General features: G+C 38.5%; 1 protein-coding gene across 2 annotated transcripts in view; it reads left to right on the forward strand.

Annotated features, from left to right (window-relative positions):
* The first annotated feature begins 206 nt into the window (after positions 1 to 206).
* cacna2d2a (calcium channel, voltage-dependent, alpha 2/delta subunit 2a) overlaps positions 207 to 22,182 on the forward strand; it is a 143,255-nt gene continuing 121,279 nt past the window's right edge. For both annotated transcript variants that reach the window (XM_057337493.1, XM_057337494.1), the window contains exons 1-2: positions 207 to 631; positions 8,374 to 8,455. In XM_057337493.1, the coding sequence (XP_057193476.1) occupies positions 510 to 631; positions 8,374 to 8,455 (204 nt within the window). In that variant the 5' untranslated portion in view covers positions 207 to 509. The remainder of the gene's footprint in view (positions 632 to 8,373; positions 8,456 to 22,182) is intronic.

Below are 22,182 nucleotides of genomic sequence, written 5' to 3' on the forward strand. Positions count from 1 at the left end.
CAGAGAGAGGAGGAGAGAGAGAGGAGAGAGAGAGAGGAGAGGCGAGAGAGGCGAGAGAGAGAGAAGAGGAGAGAGAGAGACAGGAGGAGAGGACAGAGGAGAGAGAGAGAGAGAGAGAGAGAGAAGAAGAGAGGAGAGAGAGAGAGGAGACAGAGGAGAGAGGAGAGAGAGAGAGAGAGAGAGAGAGAGAGAAGAGAGAGAGAGAGAGAAGAAGAGAGAGAGAGAGAGAGAGAGAGAGAGAGAGAGAGAGAGAGAGAGAGAGAGAGAGCGCAAATAAGGCTCAGCAAGAGCAGGAGCGTCAGCGCCAGTGGCGACAGCAGCGTCAACGCATCTGCGCGTCTCTGTATCGCCTCATTTCAGGCCAGTCACTGAATCCCTCCGTTACCGATCGAGATTTAACAGCTTGTTAGGATCTTAACGCGCCTCCTCCGCCCGCGTCGACAGCTCGGCGTCAGCCTCAGACCACCGACTCCGTTCATACACTCAGTCTGTTGAATGTTTAATGGGAAATGGCGCTGTATCTTCAGTCCTCCGGTCTATTCTGCCTCCTCTCGGTGCAAACCGCGCTGGTCGTGTTCCTCAGCGTCTCCTCACCGGCAGCGGCGACGCTCCGCTTTCCTCAACACTACACGTAAGTACCTCAGGAGCGCGGAATTAAGCGACGCACGCGTCCCACTTTCCTCGCTCACGAACGGCTTTGCGTTTCAGATTCTTCCTCGTGTATCTTCAAAGCTGTCCGCGTTCAGGTTTACATACGGTTACGCGCACTTCTTCAGGAGGTCATTCGTTCAATTATTGATGAACGAAGGTGATTTTTACGTTTTCTAGTTGCTTCCTGTTTTCCTGCTGTCACGTTACCGAGCGCGGATCCGTTAACGACCGGAGAGTACCGCGCGCGGTTGACGGAGCGCTTTTTTTATAGTTATTTCTCAAGACGCGTCAAACGCAACATGCATTATTATAAAAACAGAGTTCCGACGCTCATGGAGTTGCTGGAAAATCAGACATTTTATGAAATGGAGGTTTCAAGGACTCAAAATAAAAAATATAGTAAAATTGCTCGTCACATTTTTTATTTTCAGATTGAAATATTGATCTATTTGAAATGTATTTTAATATAGGGTGAATTCCGGGAAACTGACTTTTGACGCTCATCAATTTGTCAAAAATGTCTAAATTTACCCGAACTCACTCTATTTATAAATATAAAACACAGAAAACTATTTTTTAAAAATCGGAAAATTATTTTGGGATTTTGTTATGGCCTGGAAAAGCAATGAAAATACTCAAAGGCGTGGAACATACAGTACATATATTGATTGTTTCTGTTCGGATTTCTGATTTTCATTATTGGCACAGTGATGAAGGTTTGCACTTACATGTATTTGTTTAACAGAATATTCAGGTTTATAGAACACATAATACAGTTCTTCATCCATTTGTCGTGGATTCAGCCGTTCGGTGCACATTTACACACACAGACAAATCAGTGCCGTACTGAACGAACATAGACTAATGCAAACATGATTCTAGTTATACAACCACACACACAAGAGTGGATGGGAACCATGCACAGAGCTATAAATGAACATGGTTACTAACTCATATCTTTTATTTTCTCTTGAGAATTGGATGAGAAATATTTGAGCTTGTTACTGTAGACTTTGGTTGTACGGCAAATCTGAGCATGGTTTCTGACGTCCCTGAGATAAGACATTAAGATGCACCGCTGAGAAAAAAGCAGGAAACTTTTTGCTTTCCATTCAGTCTTTTTTCAGATTTTCAGGCTGTTTTTCTGTTGGTTCCGTGCGTTGTGGTGTTGAGATGATGGCAGCTGTGTGGCCGTATGGGGCAGAGGCTGAATTTGTCCTCCCCGCGCCCACACACGCCAGTCCTCGCTGGATTAACTCCTTGGTCTTATTCTGTATGAAATCATCAATTTTCATGCTGTTTATGTAACGTTATGTTATGTAAGATGCAGTGTTGTGTGATGTTGTAATGTAACTCATTCTTTGTTATTCAGTATGTGTGTCATATTTTATATTTATTTACTGTATATTTAAATACTCAATATGATACTCTTACGTGATGTTATCAGCATATCCTTCTTTATAGCCTCGTGTTTTATGTTTAAATGTCACTTCAGTGCGGTAAGAATTGATTTACGCTACGTTAAACACAACAGTTGTAAACCTTCAGAGGTTTAAAGTAAAAGGATTGTTTTACAGAACAAACAGCACGACATATCTCATCTGTCAACATCTATCAGAGAGATTTGTAGAGTAATAAAAATCCAGCTCATGTCTGTAAAGTGATAAATCCGAGCCGTACCTCATGCTGTATTTAACTCTCGTGTGCTTAATAACAGACAATCTTCTTAATATGTTGATATAAGAGCATCTTTTGCTCTGGCTGTTTGTGTGTTTTTCTGCTGGCGGGACTGTGGCCTGTAGTTAAGAGATTTGTAACGCTTATTTTACACTGCTTTTGAGTGTCCGACTAACCCTCTTTACCAAACCCGACCGCTTTAGCAAGCATGACCACCACCAGGACAAAAATCAACGGCGAGCGGCAGAAATTTTGTCTTCCGATTATCACACGTGATGATGAACACACGCATGATGTCTGTCAATGTCAGACAGTTTCAAATCTCTTCAAATATCAAAAATAAAGGATGCTGTGTTGCTTTTACTCACTTATCATTTTTTATACAGATCAACAGATGTTTTTTGTAGTTTTTGAGCTACAGGTCAGCGTCATGACGCATGGCGGTTGGGGTGGGGCGTGCTCTTTTACGCTGGTCATGTGATGCGGTTAATGGATAAATGAATTAGCATTTTAATGATTAATTCAGAGAAGAAAGTCACATCAGCCGGTCGTCTTCTCTTCATTTTTCCTGCCTGTGATAGAAGATCGTTTGAATCTTTTGTAAGATTTGATATCGTAACAACAGGTTGTTCGGGCATGCTTTGACGCTGTAGTAATAGTGAAGAATCTTCTGCTTTGAGATTTCACACTGTACATTTAGAGTCATGTTGTTGACATATTTATGATGGTAAAGACATTGACTGGACAAACACAGAAGCTGATGAGCATGTGACCTGTTTGAACCTCACAGCGGCTATTTCACGAAGTGGAATTTTGTATATTTTATTGTGATTTGCTTTGACACCAGTGACTGTGAAGTTTAGGGACGGGCCTTTTTTCTTCTAATCTTACACTTTTGCAACGTTCACGGTGTATAAATTCGTACGGATTAGCCACCTCATAAAATAGTTATGAATTCTCATGAGATCAGGCTGGGAAACCTGCCCTTGATTTTTGTAATTTTCCTGATATTCTCTGGAGTCGTTTATTAATTTGGCCTATAAGTACAACACTACAATAAATTCTAATTAGGTTTCTGATAAGTAATGCTACAGATTGAACTCTAGAGAACTGAAAACTTCATACAGAGATGTTTTTTTATTATAATAATGATTATTGTTACAGTATTAACGGGCAGAACCTAATTTAGTGTAAGCTTCTATGTTCTAAATCATTTTATTTGAAATCGGCAAGTGAATATATAGCATATTTCATACATAGTTATATCAAAGGGCTTTGCATCAGAGGTATTACAGTTTTGATTTTAGTTTTATTTATATTTTTAATTGGCTTTCATTTTTTGATTTTTAGTTTTTATGTAAATTTTAGTTAGCAATTTTGGTATATGCTTTTTGTCATCTTGTTTCTTTTTTTGTTACGTTGTTTATAAGATCAATTGACTTTTATTTCAGTTTTTTTTTGTTTATTAATGTAATTTTAGTGCTATTTTTTGAGGCAAGATTTCAAAATTTCCTTTAGTTAGGTTTTTCCAATCATTTTTGGTCAGTATTTTATTTGATTTCAATTTACAGAAACGTTTTCAGAGTTTTAATTTTAGTAAACCGAAATAACCTTGCTTTGCATGGAAATGATTGACAAAAGAGAAGCAGCAAAGAGAAACATGAGAAATAAAAATAAGAGTATATAAGTGAGCCTTTATTTCTGTCTGTGTTACTAGTCGACCTTCTCTCAATTGTCAAACTGCGTTTTTTGGGGTCTTATTTAAATCGTTCATAACCAGCTGTATAATGTTACAGGACGCTGGCTTTATTTTGGCTTATTGTCCTGTATTTGTTTTAATCTCTTTGAGTTCTGTAGCTCTATAGGTGGAGTATTGTGTTAGTTTGATTCCCAGTGAACACAAATACAAATAGTTAAAGGGACACTTCACCCAAAAATGAAGATTCTGTCATCATTCTATTTACTCGCCTTCCAGTTGTTCCAAATCTGTATAAATGTCTTTGTTCTGATGAACACAGAGAAAGATATTTGGAAGAATGCTTAAAACCAAACAGATCTCGCCCCCCATTGACTCCCATAGTAGGAAAAATCCTTTATCTTTTTTTTTTGTTCTGCTGAACACAGAAGAAGATATTTTGAAGAATGTAGGACAGCAAACAGTTCTGGGGCACTTTTGACTACCATTGTGTTTTTTCCTACTATGGGAGTCAGTGGGGGGCAAAATCTGTCTGGTTATAAGCATTCTTCCAAATATCTTTCTCTGTGTTCATCAGAACAAAGACATTTATACACATTTGGAACAACTGGAAGGCGAGTAAATGGTGACAGAATCTTCATTTTTGGGTGAAATGTCCCTTTAATGGTGCACATTTAGATGGCGATGTAGTGTACTGTATGGTGTTTCAGTGTAACTCTTTGTAGCAATTGTGATGCAATCTTTTACTAATCTCGCTATCCTTGTCATTAAGATAAAACTGACATTTCAAATTGACATTTCTTTTCCCTCTACTATCATCCAATGATAAATGACTGTGTCTCTCAGCTGATAGAGGAGACAGACCGAGAGATGCTCGTGACGTTACTGACTGCCTTAGATCTAGAACTGTGGTGGGGTGAAAAGCTGCATTAACGAGAGTTAACATCTGAAATCTTTGTGAAAGCGTGCGTGCGTGTTTATTCAGTCTTGAATAAACTGTGTTTGAATGTGCCATTACTGTGGTGTTAGTGTAAATATCTCAGTGCTTTTTTGAGCCAGCTCAGCATTTCAGATGTAAGTGATAGAAGCCCACCAAGCTTTTAGTGTGTGCGTGCGCGTATGTGTGTGTGTTGGGTCTGATAATTCGTTCATGAAGCAGCAGTCCTGCTAAATACGCTTCTGTTCACACTCACAGAGTGACTCCACGTTCCAGAAGTAAAGTGAGTCTCTTTTGTTTCCAGTCTGTTGGTGTGGGCATACACACATAACCACACACGCTTTACAGGTGTCAATCACTAATGTTCCAGCTGTCAAACTTCGACAAGTTAGGAACAATGTCAGACTATGGGAGTGTTGTAAGGTGTGTGGGAGTGAGATGAAGTGTGTTGTCTGTCTCTTGAAGTGTTGTAGATTTCCTGTAGAAGAGAAAAATGGAGCTTGACCAAGAAACCCTCGCTGTCATGACATCTTTATGACGTTCTGTGTCTACAGATGTCCCTCGAGTGTTTTCATTTGAGTTTCGTCTTAGTCTCGGAGGGTTCTCTTGAAGTCGTTTTGGAGAAATAAAAAGAGAAACAAGTGAAGACACATGAAGAGTCTGGATGTAGATTGTAGAGGTCAAATAATCTGGATTTGAGTAAATGTGATGAGAAATGTTTGAGTTGATATTGAGATCTTCAATCAGATTGACATTTGATGACAGACTTAACAAATCTGAGCTCAGTTTGACACACCGTTGACATCTCTTCTCAAACTCTAATGACAGACACATTTCCGACTCTTTTACTCAGGAGAAACATCTGATATGAGACTTAACCAAAACTTTGTTCTCTTTTTAACTTCATTGATGTCATCTGTGATTTTTCTGTCTTATTGGGAAAGTCTTATTTAAAAGTCTTATTAAGGTTAATGTTTTGAAAAAGGAACAGAAAGTCTTGATATTTCTGATCACTGTCACTATGGTTACAGGCATTTCTCGTGATTTAACGAAGTAGTTCACCTCCAAAATGAAAATTCTGTCATCATTTACTCGCCTTGTTGTCATTTTAAGCTTGTGTGATTTTCTTCTGCGAAACACAAAAGAAGATATTTTGAAAAATGTTTGGTCCCCATTGACTTCTATTGTATGGACACAAAACCAATGCAAGTCAATGGGCACCAACGTTTTCTATGACATTTTTTCAATGTTTAAAGTGTCCCAGTGAAATACAAAATGACAATGCTTATTTTTTCATGAAATATTGCAGCGTTTATTGTAAAAAGTTGATCAACGTGGGTCGTTCTCTTTTTAAAATTTGTGTGCCCTCATAATCTTCAGTTAAACTCTGAAAAAGCACTTCCGTCCTGTAATGACTATCCATCTTAAACGGCTTGGGCGGAGCATCCGTTAACTCCTCCCCTTTAACTGTCAGTCTGTTCCATTTCAAAATGCAACGTCTGTTTTTATACATCCAATCAAATCGCAGAGAAAGACGAAAGCCACGCCCACTATTTTTCTCATTTTAAATTCCATTTCATTCAGAAATGCATCAAAATACGGAAGTAAAAACAATCGCAACTTCCGGTTCACGGGGACTTTAAACAGAAGAGAGACACTCATACAGGTTTGACATGGCGTGTAAATAATGGCAGAATTTTCATTTTGAAGGTGAACTATCCCTTTAAGAGATGAGTTTGTTAGTCAAACAGATGTAATTCTCTCTTCTGTGTGTTGTTGTATGATCAGAGAATGACCCGTGTGTATTTAACAGAATGAACACTGGCCATGTACGGACTGAGAGGTTGGAGTATGTTTAGTGTCTCGTGTTGGAGACATCATCGTCTCGCACATCCGCTCGTGAGTAAGAATCTCGTTGTGTTAAGAGCTTTTAGTGCTGTGTGTAGCGATATAGAGCTCTGATCTCCAGACGTTTGGCTCACTTAGCGGGTGTTGCTGCTGCTTATGGAGGCACTTCTGTCAGCATGAAGCTTTCTTTATCATTCGGTCCTTTAAACATCCACTCGCCGTCGCCAACATCTGACTGCCAGACACCGACCGAGAGAATGTGTCAGAATGTGTGAATGCAAAACTCACCTTACTAAGAACTCTTTCTGCTCGTTTGTCATCTAGGCTTATTTTTATTATTGCATGTTCTATTTCAGTCATAAACACATTGCACGATATATAAGGAACGCTTTATGAAATGCTTTACCTGTAGATGTCCGTGTATATGAAAAACTAAAGAAGAGAATTCTGATTTTAGAGGGAACACACACTTTTACGAAATACATTTTGCTATTAAAATTGTAGAATTTGCTATTAAAATAGCAGGTTTTAGTCATTCTTATCTAGTAGATAAGAGCGCTGGACACACATGCGCGTGTGCAGGGTTTGTTTGGGGAGACTGTGAAGCTGCGTAACACAGATAAGGTTCATTTCTGACCTCAGGCTGTGGCTGCAAATCTCTGACCATTAGACTCCAGCAGATAAAACTGTTCCAGAGATCCTGTGACACTGCTGAAACCCCACTCTAATGTCTTCTACAGTAGATAAATGAATTATTTAAAGCCTTCATTCTCTATAATGTGATGATGTGTAGGACGTGTTAAACCGCTTGTCTGATTTTTCTATGTTATTTCAGTTCTAAGCGTTATTTAATCGTGTTTCTAAATTATATTTACTGTCATGCACAGACTTGAGTGAGCCAGTCTTGTTTTTCCAAAATATATGAGAAGAGCATTTACTATAGTAAACTGTATCGCTGGTATTGATAATATTCTATAATCTAAAAGTATCTATAATATTTTGCATTCTGTCATAAATACTGTAGTGTACTGTAGTATTCAGTGAGGCTCAAAAACACCATAGGAATTTTACTACTGCTTATTATTGGAAATGCCCCTATGTATTATTATTTTAGTATGAATTTTAATATCAGCCTATTTTTTTCTAATCCAAATATGATTTTTAGTGTTTATTATGCAGACATAGTTTAAAGTTGAAAAATGTTTATTTTGTGAACTTTATGAGCGCTGTAGCATATGGTGTTGTGACAAAATGCTGATGTTTTTTAATGATTTTTCACTAAATACGAGAAATGCATTCTGTGCTGGCCATAGTCCTAAAGAGTCTATTAAGAAGTTTATCGAGGACAGTGTGTTTATAACACAACATCATTACTGTATATTTGTCTGGGTGACGCCGTTCTCTTTTGCATGGTGTTTGAGAGATTAAAGACCTTAATCAATGTAGTTTTCTTTCAAACTATGGTTTAAAAACACAACGTCTCAGTGGAGTGTACGCTACATGGACGATGAAGCACGGGCGTGTGAGTTTGACTGTGATGTGTTTATCGTGTGTTTTCTGACAGGATGATTCACTGGGCCGGACGGATAGAGAAGGAACTGGAGAAGGTTCTTCAGCTGGTCACCGGAGGTCAACAGATGAAAGCTGTAAGTCTGCTGTACACACGTTACCTTCCTGGCATGTCATCATCTTACACTGGTAATTCACTCTGACCACTCAGAATTAGTGAAATATTTTAAAAAATCCAAATTCACGATCAAGACACATCAGAGTTCACGTGATATTACAATAATGATGTAGTCTCCACAAAGAAACTAAAACAAACATCAGGAGCGTGTGTGTGTGTTGCGCGAGTGCATTTATCTCTGGTCCAAACAGGAGTCGTCACAGGGAGTACTAAATGACCCAGCATGTGCAGAAAAAGTCATTTTCTAAATGGATGCCTCCTCCTCCTCGTGTGTGTGTGTGTGTGTGTGTGTGTGTGTGTGTCTGATGGAAATCTTCCCTGGGCTACGGCAGCCCACTAACAAGATTGCTTTCTATCATGTCTCTCTCTCTCTCTCGTCTTCATGCCCAGTTTATTCCCATATTTTTTTCCCACGGCCACCCCCCACACACACACATTTTGCAAATTAATTCTAAGCATTTTTCAACTGGTCAAAGTTTGTTGGCTGAAAAAGAATCTTCATTCAGTGTGTATTGATGTGTACAGCGATAAATGAGTAGAGATCAAGTGTAGTTTCATCACTTCTGTTTCCTGTGGAAGTTTATTTTGATGGAAGTGAATTAACCGGGCATAGAAAAGTGCTTCACTTGTATATTTTACTTCACCCACCGTTACTATTTTAGTGTCTCTGTCTGTCTTTAGTCAGTTCTCTTAGATAAGCGGTTGTACAGCTTTACACACACACATGATTTCAGCGGCACTGATATGAATAGCACACACACAGTTCTGGGCATCTCTTCAAGGTTATGACAACTTGTGTTCATCTGCATATTTCATGGCTTGTCCTGAGTTTTCCTCTTTCTTCTTCAGTTGTGTGTGTGTGTGTTTGAAATGATTGTGTTTTTGGACACCTTGTTTTTGCACCTAGAATGCTAAACCAATGACAGGAGGTGAAGCCACCGGAAGCGATCGCGCCGCCATCTTGGTATGCCCAACTGACAGAGAGCGCCAATGACTTACAGTCAAAGTGACCATCTAAAATAACCAGTTTTTCAGCTTATTAGGCGCACGATAAGTTGTTAGTTCACATGTGTGTTTAAAAGTTTCCAGAAGAATAGCGACGTATAGAAATCAATGTATAGAAGGTGAGTGTGTATTGCACACTGTGGTAATGGCACATGTGTAATAGGGGTGTAACAATACATCGATATGGATCGATACATCTATTAAATTTCTAACGATACGATGCATCGATGCCACACGTAAAATATCGATATGAGGTACCTTTTATTTTGACACTCTCCGCATCCTCATTCCTTGATGTAACGTCTGTCTAGGCATTTCCGCCAAAGCGCGCATTTTGGTTTATTTTCGTCTTGTGAATGAAAAAGTGAATGCGATGCAGCAACAACAAGGCGGTTGTAACAGTGAAACCACAGCGAAAGAGGCAGAAGACGTGATTGCTGTCGGACGCAAATCGTTAAAGAGAAATCTCACAAAAGAGACCACTGCTGCAGCACTTGTTTAAATGATCTGAAGTTGTGTGACAGATCAAACGTTTACGTTTAAAAGCTTTATTCTTTGTATGGTTATCGTTTATTTATTTCTTATTTGTTTTTTCCCTACAACTACCTCAGTCATTTGCACTATTGTTGAAAGACTGCTGCCACCATAAGCTTTATTTTATGTGACAGTTTTCCCCCCTATTATTTATTTTTCTTTATTTAAAAAAATGTTTGTCTGTTAGTTTGTTGTTGTAAATGTCCCAGTTGAGACAGAGATTGTGCCATTTTCAAACAGTTTAATTAAACATTCATGTTTAATATTTTGGTTGCATTTGTGGGTTATTAAAAATGTAACTGCTTGTCTAAACTAGCCTAGTAATGTCAAAATATGGATTAAATGAAGCGAATCGCAAAAATTTCAGATGTATCGGCAAATATCGCATCGCTGGTGGAAAAAATCGATCGCGATGAACTGTCCGATTTATACCCTTAATGTGTAAATGTTTAGAAATAAAGCTTCATGACTTAAAGAACATATACAGCCTGGATTTATCTGTATTTAGATTTCAGAATAAGCACATTTGTCATATGATGAGGTGTCTCGTGAGTCTGCTCGTCTGATATGTGCTCTACTGTCATGAAAATGAACGTAACTAACTCTATATCGAATAAGACGGGAAAATTCCCGACTTTAAATAATTAACCGTTTACATGCTGAAGACTTTTGCGTTGTAAGAATGTACCGTGAGACTTTAGATATAAAAACGGGGACTTTTTATCATTAATATGTGACGACTCCCTATTAATTTAATAGAACGTTTGGGCACACCAACATGGCGGTGCGGTAGCTTCGGTGTAATGACGTCATGAGCATCCAGTCATTTATATAGATCAGTCAACAGGAAGAAGAAGAGGTTCAGGAGTGATGTAATGTGAACTGTGACCTCACTGACCGCTGCTAGAGGTCATGAATAATTCAAAGTGATGGCTCAGCACTCACAACTAAACTACAACTGATGTCTGCAACACACAGAACATTTCTAATTCTCTTGAAACCACAGTTCTGTTATGGAACTTAAGGCGCATTTCCACTGAAATTACCTGGAACAATTTGTCCCAGGAACTTTTTTCCCAGGAACACGTTTCTCCCCAGACCTGTTGCTGTCTGCGTTTACACAGCGGTCTAAAGTACCGTGACGTAGGACTGCATGTGACGGCTCCTCCCAGTCCAGGAGGGGGTGGTAATATCGAACAACGATGACGTCACATAGAGTGACAGACACTCATCATTTTTTTCATCAATGCCCAGCTTGTATAACCGACTTTAAGTATACCTTTTCATTGTGGGTCATCGTTTCCAATTCCCGTTGGATTTCGTCCTCAGCAAAAACATTTAATAAAGACTGGACCACGTTGTGTTCCATCCGTCATATTTGTTATCTATTTCAAACACGCACCGCAACAAACGTTTAAAAATGTTTTTTTTTTAAACATCAATAGGGTAAATTACAATATGTAATAGTACAAAATTGCACAATGCTAATAACCAAACCAAACCAAAAAACACATCAGTTATACATCTATAAATTAAGAATTTTATCCAGTAGCCGAGATGTCTTAACAGCTTTGCTATTGTTTCGTAATAATATTAAAGAATCATAAAAAATCTTTATATCTGTGGAAAACAATCTTGGTGGTTTGTTTTTACCGGAACACGGTGTGGCATGCAGAGACAACCAATGAAAATGCATCGTGAACTCAACCAATCAGCATATTCGATGACCAAGGCCCACCCCCTAATCTTCCGGAACTCTGGAAAAGTACCACCTCACGGGCAGGGACTTTCTGGTGGGGGATTTTTACCCGGAACTTTGTTTTTGATCCCGGTTCCTGCAGTAAAAACACACCGAGTACTGCCCCAAAGTCCGGGGGAAAGTTCCCGTGGTGGAAATGCCAGCAACAGTCATGTATGTAGGCAACATGTGCACACGGTTAGGGATAGACAAGCAATACTAGAGTGCGTGTGTGTGTGAGCAACATGTCAAACTCTATTGACAAAGTGGATCATATAACATATTATTACACGGCTCGTTGGAATGCTTGATTCTGATTGGCCAGTAATGACATTTGCAGGTCCGTTATTCCCAGATAACAACCGCTCAAAGCTAATAACACACGGTAACCCGGATGCAGCAAATCATTTTGACAGCTTTTTTGACAAATTAAATATAAATATGTCTTTTAATAACATAAATGACATTATATTTACAAACGATTAAACCAAATTGTTTGTGACATTTGAATGTAATTTCTTACCTTAAAACCGAAAGTAAACGGCTTTTCCTCGCGGAAGGTCTGCATTCGGTTAAAAAATGAGCTAATAATGAAAGTTTCTGCCAAATGAATACATTTACTAAAATAAAATAAGTAATCAAATATTTCAAGTTCACATTTCATGTCCAGTTTTTTTCTCATGTGGCAAGTAGCCGTGTAATAAGCGGGATAATGTACAATATCCGTACATTATCCCTTACATAAATGATTTTTTATTTGATTTTAACCAAATCATGTGACAGGTTGCAGCTTTAACATCAGAAACGATGCTCATTTCTAAGTGACACATAAGCGAGAACTTTTGTTATGTCTCTTGTTAGCTATCAAAGAGCCTCCTGTGAGCAGTAAAGGGTGATTTTTGTGCAGGTGTGTGATGTATGTAGGAGGCTTGTATGCTAATCACCGCTTCAAAACCCTGGCTGACAGCAGCACATTAAATTCAGATTTATACATGAATTCTTCACACGCCGGCCGGACGCTTCATTGATGGCTGCAGGTGTGTCTGTGCTCGAGTTTAATGAAGTTTGGATGAAATAGCTTGAAGTCAGTTTAAAGAAAGAGTTCGCTCAACGTCGTGTCGAACAAGAAACACATGAGAATGTTCTTCAACAGTTTATTTCAACTAAAATATAAATAAACAAACCGTGAGTGTGGAGTCAAAGTGAATGACAAACGCACGATACACCGCTGCGTCCCCCTGACAAGAGAAACATCTTTCTCCTGGAAAACGCTTCAGTTTCTGTGCCGCAGGGAAAATAAAATCACAGAGCATCTCAAACATGCTCGTGGCATTTTTCCATCCTTTATTGATGTTAGCCTAAAGCAAAGCCAGTGAACCAGTTTCACCCATCCCAGCAGTGTGTGCGTGTGGTCTTAAAGGAGCAGTTCACACAGAAATATCAATTCTGTCGTTTCAAAGCCCCATGGCTTTATTCTCAACCAAGAAGTCTTGTGCTTCTCAGGTTTCGCATTTACCGTTAGAAAGAAAAAAGGTATCTCTTCAAAGCCTCAGTTATTTCTCAGGGACAGCAGAGAGATCAAATCCAGCGACGAATCCTTATTAATAATTAATAACGAGAAGTGTCTTTGGCTGGAGCTGAGACAGGAGACGGATCTTCTGATGTGTTTAATTGAAGACAGTCTGATGATGTATTGAGTCTAGTCCATTCACTGACAGACCGACGCTCTTGTCTTTCTCCTTTTCTTCACCTCTCATATCTGATCAACTTTCTCGTCGCAATGACTCTCATCGTTTCACCATCACGTGCGCTGTCACACACAACTGATGGCAGTGACATTATTATCGTATTTTCATCCTTTCTTTATTTGATATAATGTGTTTACTGTCTCTGTGCACTGTTGTGTTACAGTAAGTGCTGAAAACATCATTACACAAGTGTCAAGCGTCCCCCCCACTGACGTTTCTGGCATTGAAACGCTTTGCAAGCGTGGTGCATACTTCTTACTTTCTTCGTCTTTGCCTTAAAGAATAAAACTGAACATCGAAGACATTTAATGCATTACACACTACACAACTTACTGTAAGTCATTTAACAGTGATTTACACCAACATTCGTTCATTTAGCGGATGCTTTTATTTAAAGCAACTTCAAAATAAGAGATGCTTTAGCATACGTCTATGTTGAATTATATATTTTCAACAGTTTCAGTGTTTTACATTTGTGGGGTTCAATTTTCTCCACGCTTTGAGAAGCGCCATCTCCCCCTCGTTCACTTCCACACTGGATACGACTTTCTTTTGCCCACCTCATCCGTGGCTCGCAAAGCATGATGGGATGTACTGTATGCGCAGGGATGCACTGGGTTGGATTCAGATCAGACTTCTATTGTGTTTGCTGAATCTCACAACGCCCTCTCCATCAATTGTTACGCTCCTAAAGCCGAGCGTGTCTGTGGTAAAGCTGGCTTTGGTTCTGATCTGTGCCTCTGGCTCTTCTCCCAGGGTTCTGTTGTTTGATGGGATTTCTGCTTTGGCAATACAATTGCAACTCTCTCTGTCACACACACACACACACACACACGCAGGTACACACGCATACGCACTTCCTGAAGTACATTCAATAAAGCAGTGGCATTAAAGAACTCGGCACATGTATGTCAGCTTATAAAAGCGTAATCGCACAGAGGCAGAGACATCCATTACTAGCAAACATGGAGAAACCCACGCACACGCACACGCACACACACACACTGGAGACAAACAAATGCTTAAACAAACTGAACTGGCATCTGAGTGCAGATGAATAAATGTGAGATGTGAGAGAAATTGGACTGAAGGTTATGAGCGTTTACTACAGCGCCCTGTTTCTCTGTCAGTGCACATCAACACGCTCTCACAGAACTTCTACATGTGTGTGTGTTTCATGTCACATGTGTGCAGTTTGTCGTTTTTAGTGAGCTACCCTGAAACGTGTTTGTGAATGTGTCCCTTACAAAAATCAACCATGCTTTTACTACAAAACTAAACATGATCACCACACTTACTGTAATAAAAACATGCTTCATTTTTATAGGGGGGGTGAATTACTTTTAGGCCTCGTACAGTATAACAATAAAACATTGTACAGTATAGAAACAACAGACGTGAATCTCTCAGAGGTATATTTCATCCACAAATCAAAAGAAGAAACAAGACACTATTTTCACAAACTATTTTCCCGGTTTCACAAACAAGACTTAAAGGGACACTTCACCCAAAACTGAAAATTCTGTCATCGTTTCCTCGCCTTCCAGTTGTTCCAAATGTGTATAAATGTCTTTGTTCTGATGAACACAGAGAAAGAGATTTGGAAGAATGCTTATAACCAGACAGATGACTACAATGGTAGTCAAAAGTGCCCTAGAACTGTTTTCTGTCCTACATTCTTCAAAATATCTTCTTTTGTGTTCAACATAACAAAAAAGGATTTTCCTACTATGGTAGTCAATGGGGACAAGATCTGTTTGGTTACAAGCATTCTTCCAAATATCTTTCTCTGTGTTCCTCAGAACAAAGACATTTATACACATTTGGAACAACTCGAAGGCGAGGAAACGATGACAGAATCTTCATTTTTGGGTGAAATGTCCCTTTAAGCCTATAGTCCCAGACGCAAAATGACCAGAGGGGCGCCAGACGAGAGCGCCAAAAAACGCAACATGCAAATAGCTTCTCGCATCATGACGCGATTATAATTAATCATCTTTACGTGTTAATGATGCATGTGTAACGGAAACTAGCTAGTGTGATTTGGGCAGTTAAACTTCACTCCCCGACTTCAAGAGATGCTCCTACAACTTACCTTATTTACAGTTACATTCATTCATTTGGTAGACGCTTTTATCCAAAGCGACTTACAACTAGGAGAGCATCTAAACATTTTGTCAACACGCTAAACAGTAGCGTTAGTTCACAAGGCCATGCGACAAGAGGATTAAAGCTGGAGGAAGCAAAGGAGAGAATGAGCAAATTTTTTTTGACAGTCAGACATACAGAGTTATTGGTTAGTCAAATAAATGCGGAACGGGTATGTTTTGAGCTGGGGTTTTTTAACTTGTGAAGGATGCTGCAGTTGGGATGGAGGCTGGTAGTTCATTCCACCAAAGGGGAACCCAATGAGTAAAGGTTTTTGCAAGCGGTTTGGTGCCTCGCTGTGATGGAACAACCAGGCGTCGCTTGCCTGTGGCCTCGTTGTTAGCGCGCATGCTTACCATGCCGGACTCATCACCGGTTAATAGTTTGAATCCTGCTCGGAGCGGCTTGCTTATTTTTAACCATTTTACTGGTAACTGGACACTGCGTGCTGTTTTTGACTGCTTTCAACTAAGTGAACTGTGACCAGCCCATGCCATTCATTTAAGAAAATCCCAAATAATACAATAAACTTTTATTTGTGTCCCTACAGCATTTTTGCAGAGGTTGACAAAATGTTTCAAAAAACTTTCTTATTAACCTTTATCTAAGTAATAATAATAATTAAATATTCGTTTCATGAGCTCTAATATTCAATTACAGTATTATTGAGAAATCAATCTGTATTTTCAAACAATGAGTGAGTAATTAGAAACATTTTTATTACAAATATTTTTTAGTTGTTATTTATTTACTTCCTATTTATGTTAATCACAATTCATGTTATATTAAAATAAATATGAATTTTGCTCTTAAAAAATTAAGTTAATTTTGTCTAGGGGGCGCAATCTAAAATCTTGCCTAGGGCACCAAAAGAGGCTGTGCCGGCCCTGCTCTGAAGTATGCGGTATACGGAGGACCCTCAACTTGGAATTAAACAAGACGTCCTTTGTAGGGCATTCTGGCAGAAAAGGAAACAGGAAGTAACACGTTGCTATGACAACACAGAGAAGTGTGGGTTACCTCTAGCAACGAAGGATGCCGTACACCTCATGCGTACACAGCCTTCCGACACGCGACACATCTATTATTTTTATAACAATTAAACACAATATCCTTACTACTGTTTAAACTCTTATAAGAAATGTCCAAATTTCAATGATAAATCTTAATCATCATAAAGTGTGTTCTTGTTGCTTTGCAAATTGTATTTTCTCATTGTCTTTTGACTTTTGAGGTAAAATATGACCCAGGCATTTATTTGTTAGTCATCCAGATGTGTGTGTGTGTGTGTCAGTGTAGCAGCTCATTTCACACACAGCTGAGACTTCAAAGACTGTAGTGTGTATTAACCCTCTGTATGGTGGAGCGCTGCGTGAAACCGTGTTTCCCGTCTCGCTCTCCATCATCTCCCTTCACACCCACATTCATATTAAAATGACCCGATGTGTGCCACGTCTGTCCAGGAGATAAAACTTCAAAGGTGTATGTGTGTGTATGTGTGTGAGAAAGGGCTGTAGTCAAGTCCACCGTTGTCGAGTCCAAGTCAAGACCGAGTCCAAAGAGGTTCGAGTCCAAGTCAAGACCGAGTCCAATTGAGACAGTCAAGACAGAGACAGAAAAAAAATCATGACTAAGACCACATACTTAACTATTGAGAATTTTTGTGATGCAAGAGACAGCATATCTTCTATTCTAAGATAATCATTTTCATTATTGTTTGTAATGATCAAAAAGACAATTTTATTTGACCTTAAAATAAGGTCATTTTATTTACTTTAGGTATAGCACTAGTCACAAAGCCAAAGTGTAACTTCACATTTTTTTTATTGAAGTGTAACAATCCTATTCTGCCAATAGAAAATGTAACAAATAACCAGCAAACACTTGAATATGTTCCCATTCTTGAACTTAAAGTAACCAGTGCGTGCGTGCGTGCGCGTGTGCGTTCGATAGAGGAGCTGCCAGAAAGAGCAGAGACCCCACGGCTCATTTAAAAGCACGTTTCGGTGCCCATACTTAAAGGCGCAGTTCTTGAAAATCAGCGGCCACTAGCTTTGTATTAAAGTTTTACAACGAATCTCTGAGTCATTTGCCCACCCCTCCCTTTCGAATGACGACGGAGGCCGCAACAGTAAAAAAAGATGTCGTCTACTGAGACAGCGGATAGCAGCGATACAAGCAGGTAAGGCAATATATTAACGTAATTAATCATTTAACATGTATTCTATTGCGAAAGTTACTGTTACAATTCTATAATTAGATATATTTCTTGCGTGCTATCTAGTACACGCTGAGAGTAGTGAAGTAACTAAAGTTAGCTAATCGTAAATAGCAACGCTGTTCAAAGCATTTGATCTGACAGCGACATAGGCAGTTAGGTGTAAGTTAGTAGACGTTTGTCTCCCCCTTTGTAAAGTCAGGAACAACCGGAGTACGTACCGCAGGGACGGAAAAACATTATTATTCGGAGGTTATATGGCCATTGGTATGAAATGCTAACGTTACCGTTTCAACAAAACAGTTGTTTGGTAAACATTGAAAAAGTGGAAACATTGAAAATGTTGAATTATCTTACCAGTCTAGCAGAAAACAGGCACCTTCGGCATCGCCTTGAAAACATTTGTCTTTCAACAGTGCCTTCCATCTGGTAATAGATACACCGATTTTTATCCTGGATTTCTGCCGCCGTTTGTCTCTAATTCGTCTGGCAGCATCACGTTTGCGCTTCTTTGATGACGGAGATTCACGCTCTGTCGGCTCTTGTGCACAATACGCATGGTCCACCATTTTATCAAAACTTCTAAGACAGAACAATCAGTTGCTTCAGCTAGACGACGACTACTCCTCCTTCTCTCCGTACTATGACTTACTACTTTGTGCGTCTTCAACTCCGTGATGACGCAAGCTGCGTCTAAAAACACACACGAAGACCAACATATACGAAACGCGCTCTGTAGAGCTGTTTGTCCGTTAGAGCTGACTGTACAAAACATGGCTGCGCAACATAACAAATTCCATGTAGATAGGCCCGCTCCCTATGTAGATACAACTGGTTTATTCTAAGGTAATACAAACATAACATTTCATTACGCAAGGTTTTTATACACATCTAAAGACACAGTTTTGTATGTTATATTGCATTTCTGTTAATAGATCATACAAAACATCCCGCACTGTACCTTTAAATAACATGTTCGTATCGCAATGACAATAAAAATACGATCAATCTTATTTTGAAGCCCTACTTTCTAAACTACTAACTACTTTCTAAAAATACTCAAATGCAATGCTAACTCTGAAACATGGCATTAACTTACCTCTCTTTGTGATGCCTTTGCAGGTGTCTTACAAAATTGGATGTTGTCCCACAGGTTTCACAGTTTTGTTGCAAAAAGTTTCCTTTTAAGCGCACTGTCGATAAATTCTTTATGGTTTGTAAAACCAAATGTTATTATGCCGCTGCTCGCTGACATCGTGCCTGATGAATGATTGATGCTGTTCAGTTCACGCCGCGGACGAATCGTTCATTCGAACCAGTTCTTTATTTTAAGTGAACCGGTCGAACGTGTTTGCGTTTAGCGTCTCCCGTAAACACTTAATATTACCCACAAATTAATTCAGTTCTTCACTTTCTGGCATGCATGACAGTCCTGCGGACTTGAACCAATATACCGGAGTTATTTAGTTACACCAACAGCACACACTGAACTGAACTGCTGTGTTAAGAGAGAACTTATGAACACGCGCGGCTCTCGTTCTAGAATCGGCAACAGTTTTCGGATCACAAGAAGCATGCTCTATCAATGTTTTGTTTTGAAGGAGAAAAAAATATATATCACTGGACTCTGTCGAGACCGACTAGAACATTTGGCGTTTTGTTTTTGTTTGTTTTATACATCTTTATACACTGAAAAAAATAACTTGTTGAATTGACTTAGTAAAATCCTCGTAATAATTTGCACAAATATTTTTAAAGTAAAATGTGCTGCTATAATTCAAGTGCAACTTAATAACTAGAATAAAGTCAATTCTACTTATTAAATACATGTAGTATTGTTAAAATATCAAGTAAATAGTACTTAAAGTAAACAAATAAAAAACGATTACATTGAACTTAAACACGTGTCTAACTCAAACTTCACGGTACTTTCATATTAAAATATACTATTTTTATATAGTATATTGGCATTAGCACAGTTACTGCTCACACTTCATGACTCATGTCATATAACCTCCCTCAGCCGAGGCACGAGCACCGCTCTCCTGAACAACAGTCACAACTTAAAGAACCCAAACTGAACAATAATACAACAACTCTCTTAAATCTCAAAGATAAATCAACACAAAACACCAACGAGTCTTTAGTTTCACTGAAAAACACTTCGAATGGCAGTTGATCTGGAAAATGAATCTCCTAATGCAGTCAGATGCAAAGCATGCTGGGAACGACAGATCAGCGGCCCAGGTAGTTATATCTACAAAAATGATTGATGTAGTCTCAACACAAAATACATAAGTAAACTTAATTTGACCCATTTAAATGGGTTTAACATCATAAAATTGATTTGGATTCACTTAATAATTTGTTCAATAAAATTTCTCAAACAAAATAATTAAAATCTTAACAACCAAAATTAGTAGATTTTATTCCCATGATTTTTACGTTATTTTAACTCAATGTCTTGGTTAAAAACAGGAACATAATTATATTAAGTATATTTTAATAATTACTTTTCATAAAATCTACTAAGGCACATAATCATTTTTTTTTCAGTCTTCTCAAACTTTAAAAAAGACAAAAGCATAATAAAATAACTTAATGTTTCTCGTGTGTCCTGAAGGTTTAATATAACCCATTATTTGATGAAAGTCTAGACCTGCTTCTCTCTGTGCCTAAACTGGACATTTACTGTTAAATAATGTTTAATGGATATTCATGTATATTGTAAAACAGTATTTATATTGTAGTTTGTTTTTCACTGAACTCGTTTGTTTTGTGGATTTTTTAAAGTTATTAATTGATGTTTTGTGTCCTTTTGAAGCTTCAGAAGAGACGGCAGCCGTCCTCTGCCCATGTAAAAAAAACACCAAAAAAAACCCCGTAATTCTGAACAAAGAAAGCCACCTCAACATTTCATTTTGGCATGAGCTAAGCCTTTAATACTCCAACAGTACAGTATATGTGAGTGTTGTTGGGATGTGAGTGAGAGAGATTTCATCAGTCTGATTAGAACGAGAGTGAAGATGTTGATGATGATAAATATGAGATTAGCAGTGACATGCGGATGCTGAAGAGACCCAATGATAAAACTAATACACATGTTTAGTATCAGACATCTCAAGCTTAACTTCAGCTGTCTTCTCAAACCTGCTGAGCTGTCGACGTCAGTCTGATTTCAAACACTTCAATAGCTGAAGCTCTTTAAACGCTCATTCACACGAGCATCTCTCCTCAGACGCCTCCACTCAAACATCACTCCATGAGATTCTCATGTCATCAACACAAAAATAAACTCCAGTTTATATTTGTTCATTGTTGAAGGATATTCGTCACCCTGGACAACAGAACCATGGGTCTTTTTTTTTTAAATTGAGATGTAGACATTATCTGAAAGCCGAATAAATAAGCTTTCCATTGATTTATGTTTGTTAGGACAGGGTGATATTTGGCCGAGATACAAGTATTTAAAACTCTGAGGGTGCAAAAAATCTAAATACTGAGCGAAGCGCCTCTAAAGTTGTCCAAATCAAGTCCTTAGCATAGCATATTACTCACAAAAATAAAGTTTTTATATATTTACGGTAGGAAATTTACTAAATATCTTCATGGAACATGATCTTTACTTAATATCCTAATGATTTTTGCCATAAAAGAAAAACCGGTCATTTGGACCCATACAATGTTTTTTGGCTGTTGCCAAAAGAATTCCCATGCTACTTATGACTGGTTTTGTGGTCCAGGGTCACATTTATTCTTTCTCTTTTAAGAAGAGATGTTGGTGTGGTGTATTATAGACTTGTCATTTCTATAATCTGAATATAAATTTCATCCCAAAATGTAACTTTCGTTGTTTGCATTTGCTTTTTGTCATAAGATTGACTCTCTTTCATGATAATTATTTTTAATTTTGTAAATGAATGTATTGCATAATTGAGTGTGTGTGTGTTATAGAACCACCTGGGATTTTTTCTTGACTGTCTTTCTCTTCATCTCTTCATGTTTCTCACAGCTGTGTTGAAATGCACAGTTTTTGTCCAGGAGGCGGTCTGAAGTCTCATGAATTCTGCCTCTCATTCTTTGTCCTCCTATGATTATCACTGTGATGAATATAACAGACACAAAAGAGCGAAAGCAATTTTCAATAGACCGCTTCTCAACGCCTTTGTTCACTTTTAATGTGACAAAGAGGAAAAAAACAGGGAGAAAAAGTCATTTGTTGCACATGTGAGATCTTTTGCTCCTCTCCTCTCCTCTCCTCTCCTCTCCTCTCCTCTCCTCTCCTCTCCTCTCCT

Source organism: Triplophysa rosa, linkage group LG7 (assembly GCF_024868665.1).
Source record: "Triplophysa rosa linkage group LG7, Trosa_1v2, whole genome shotgun sequence".
Classification (NCBI taxonomy): Eukaryota; Metazoa; Chordata; class Actinopteri; order Cypriniformes; family Nemacheilidae; genus Triplophysa; species Triplophysa rosa.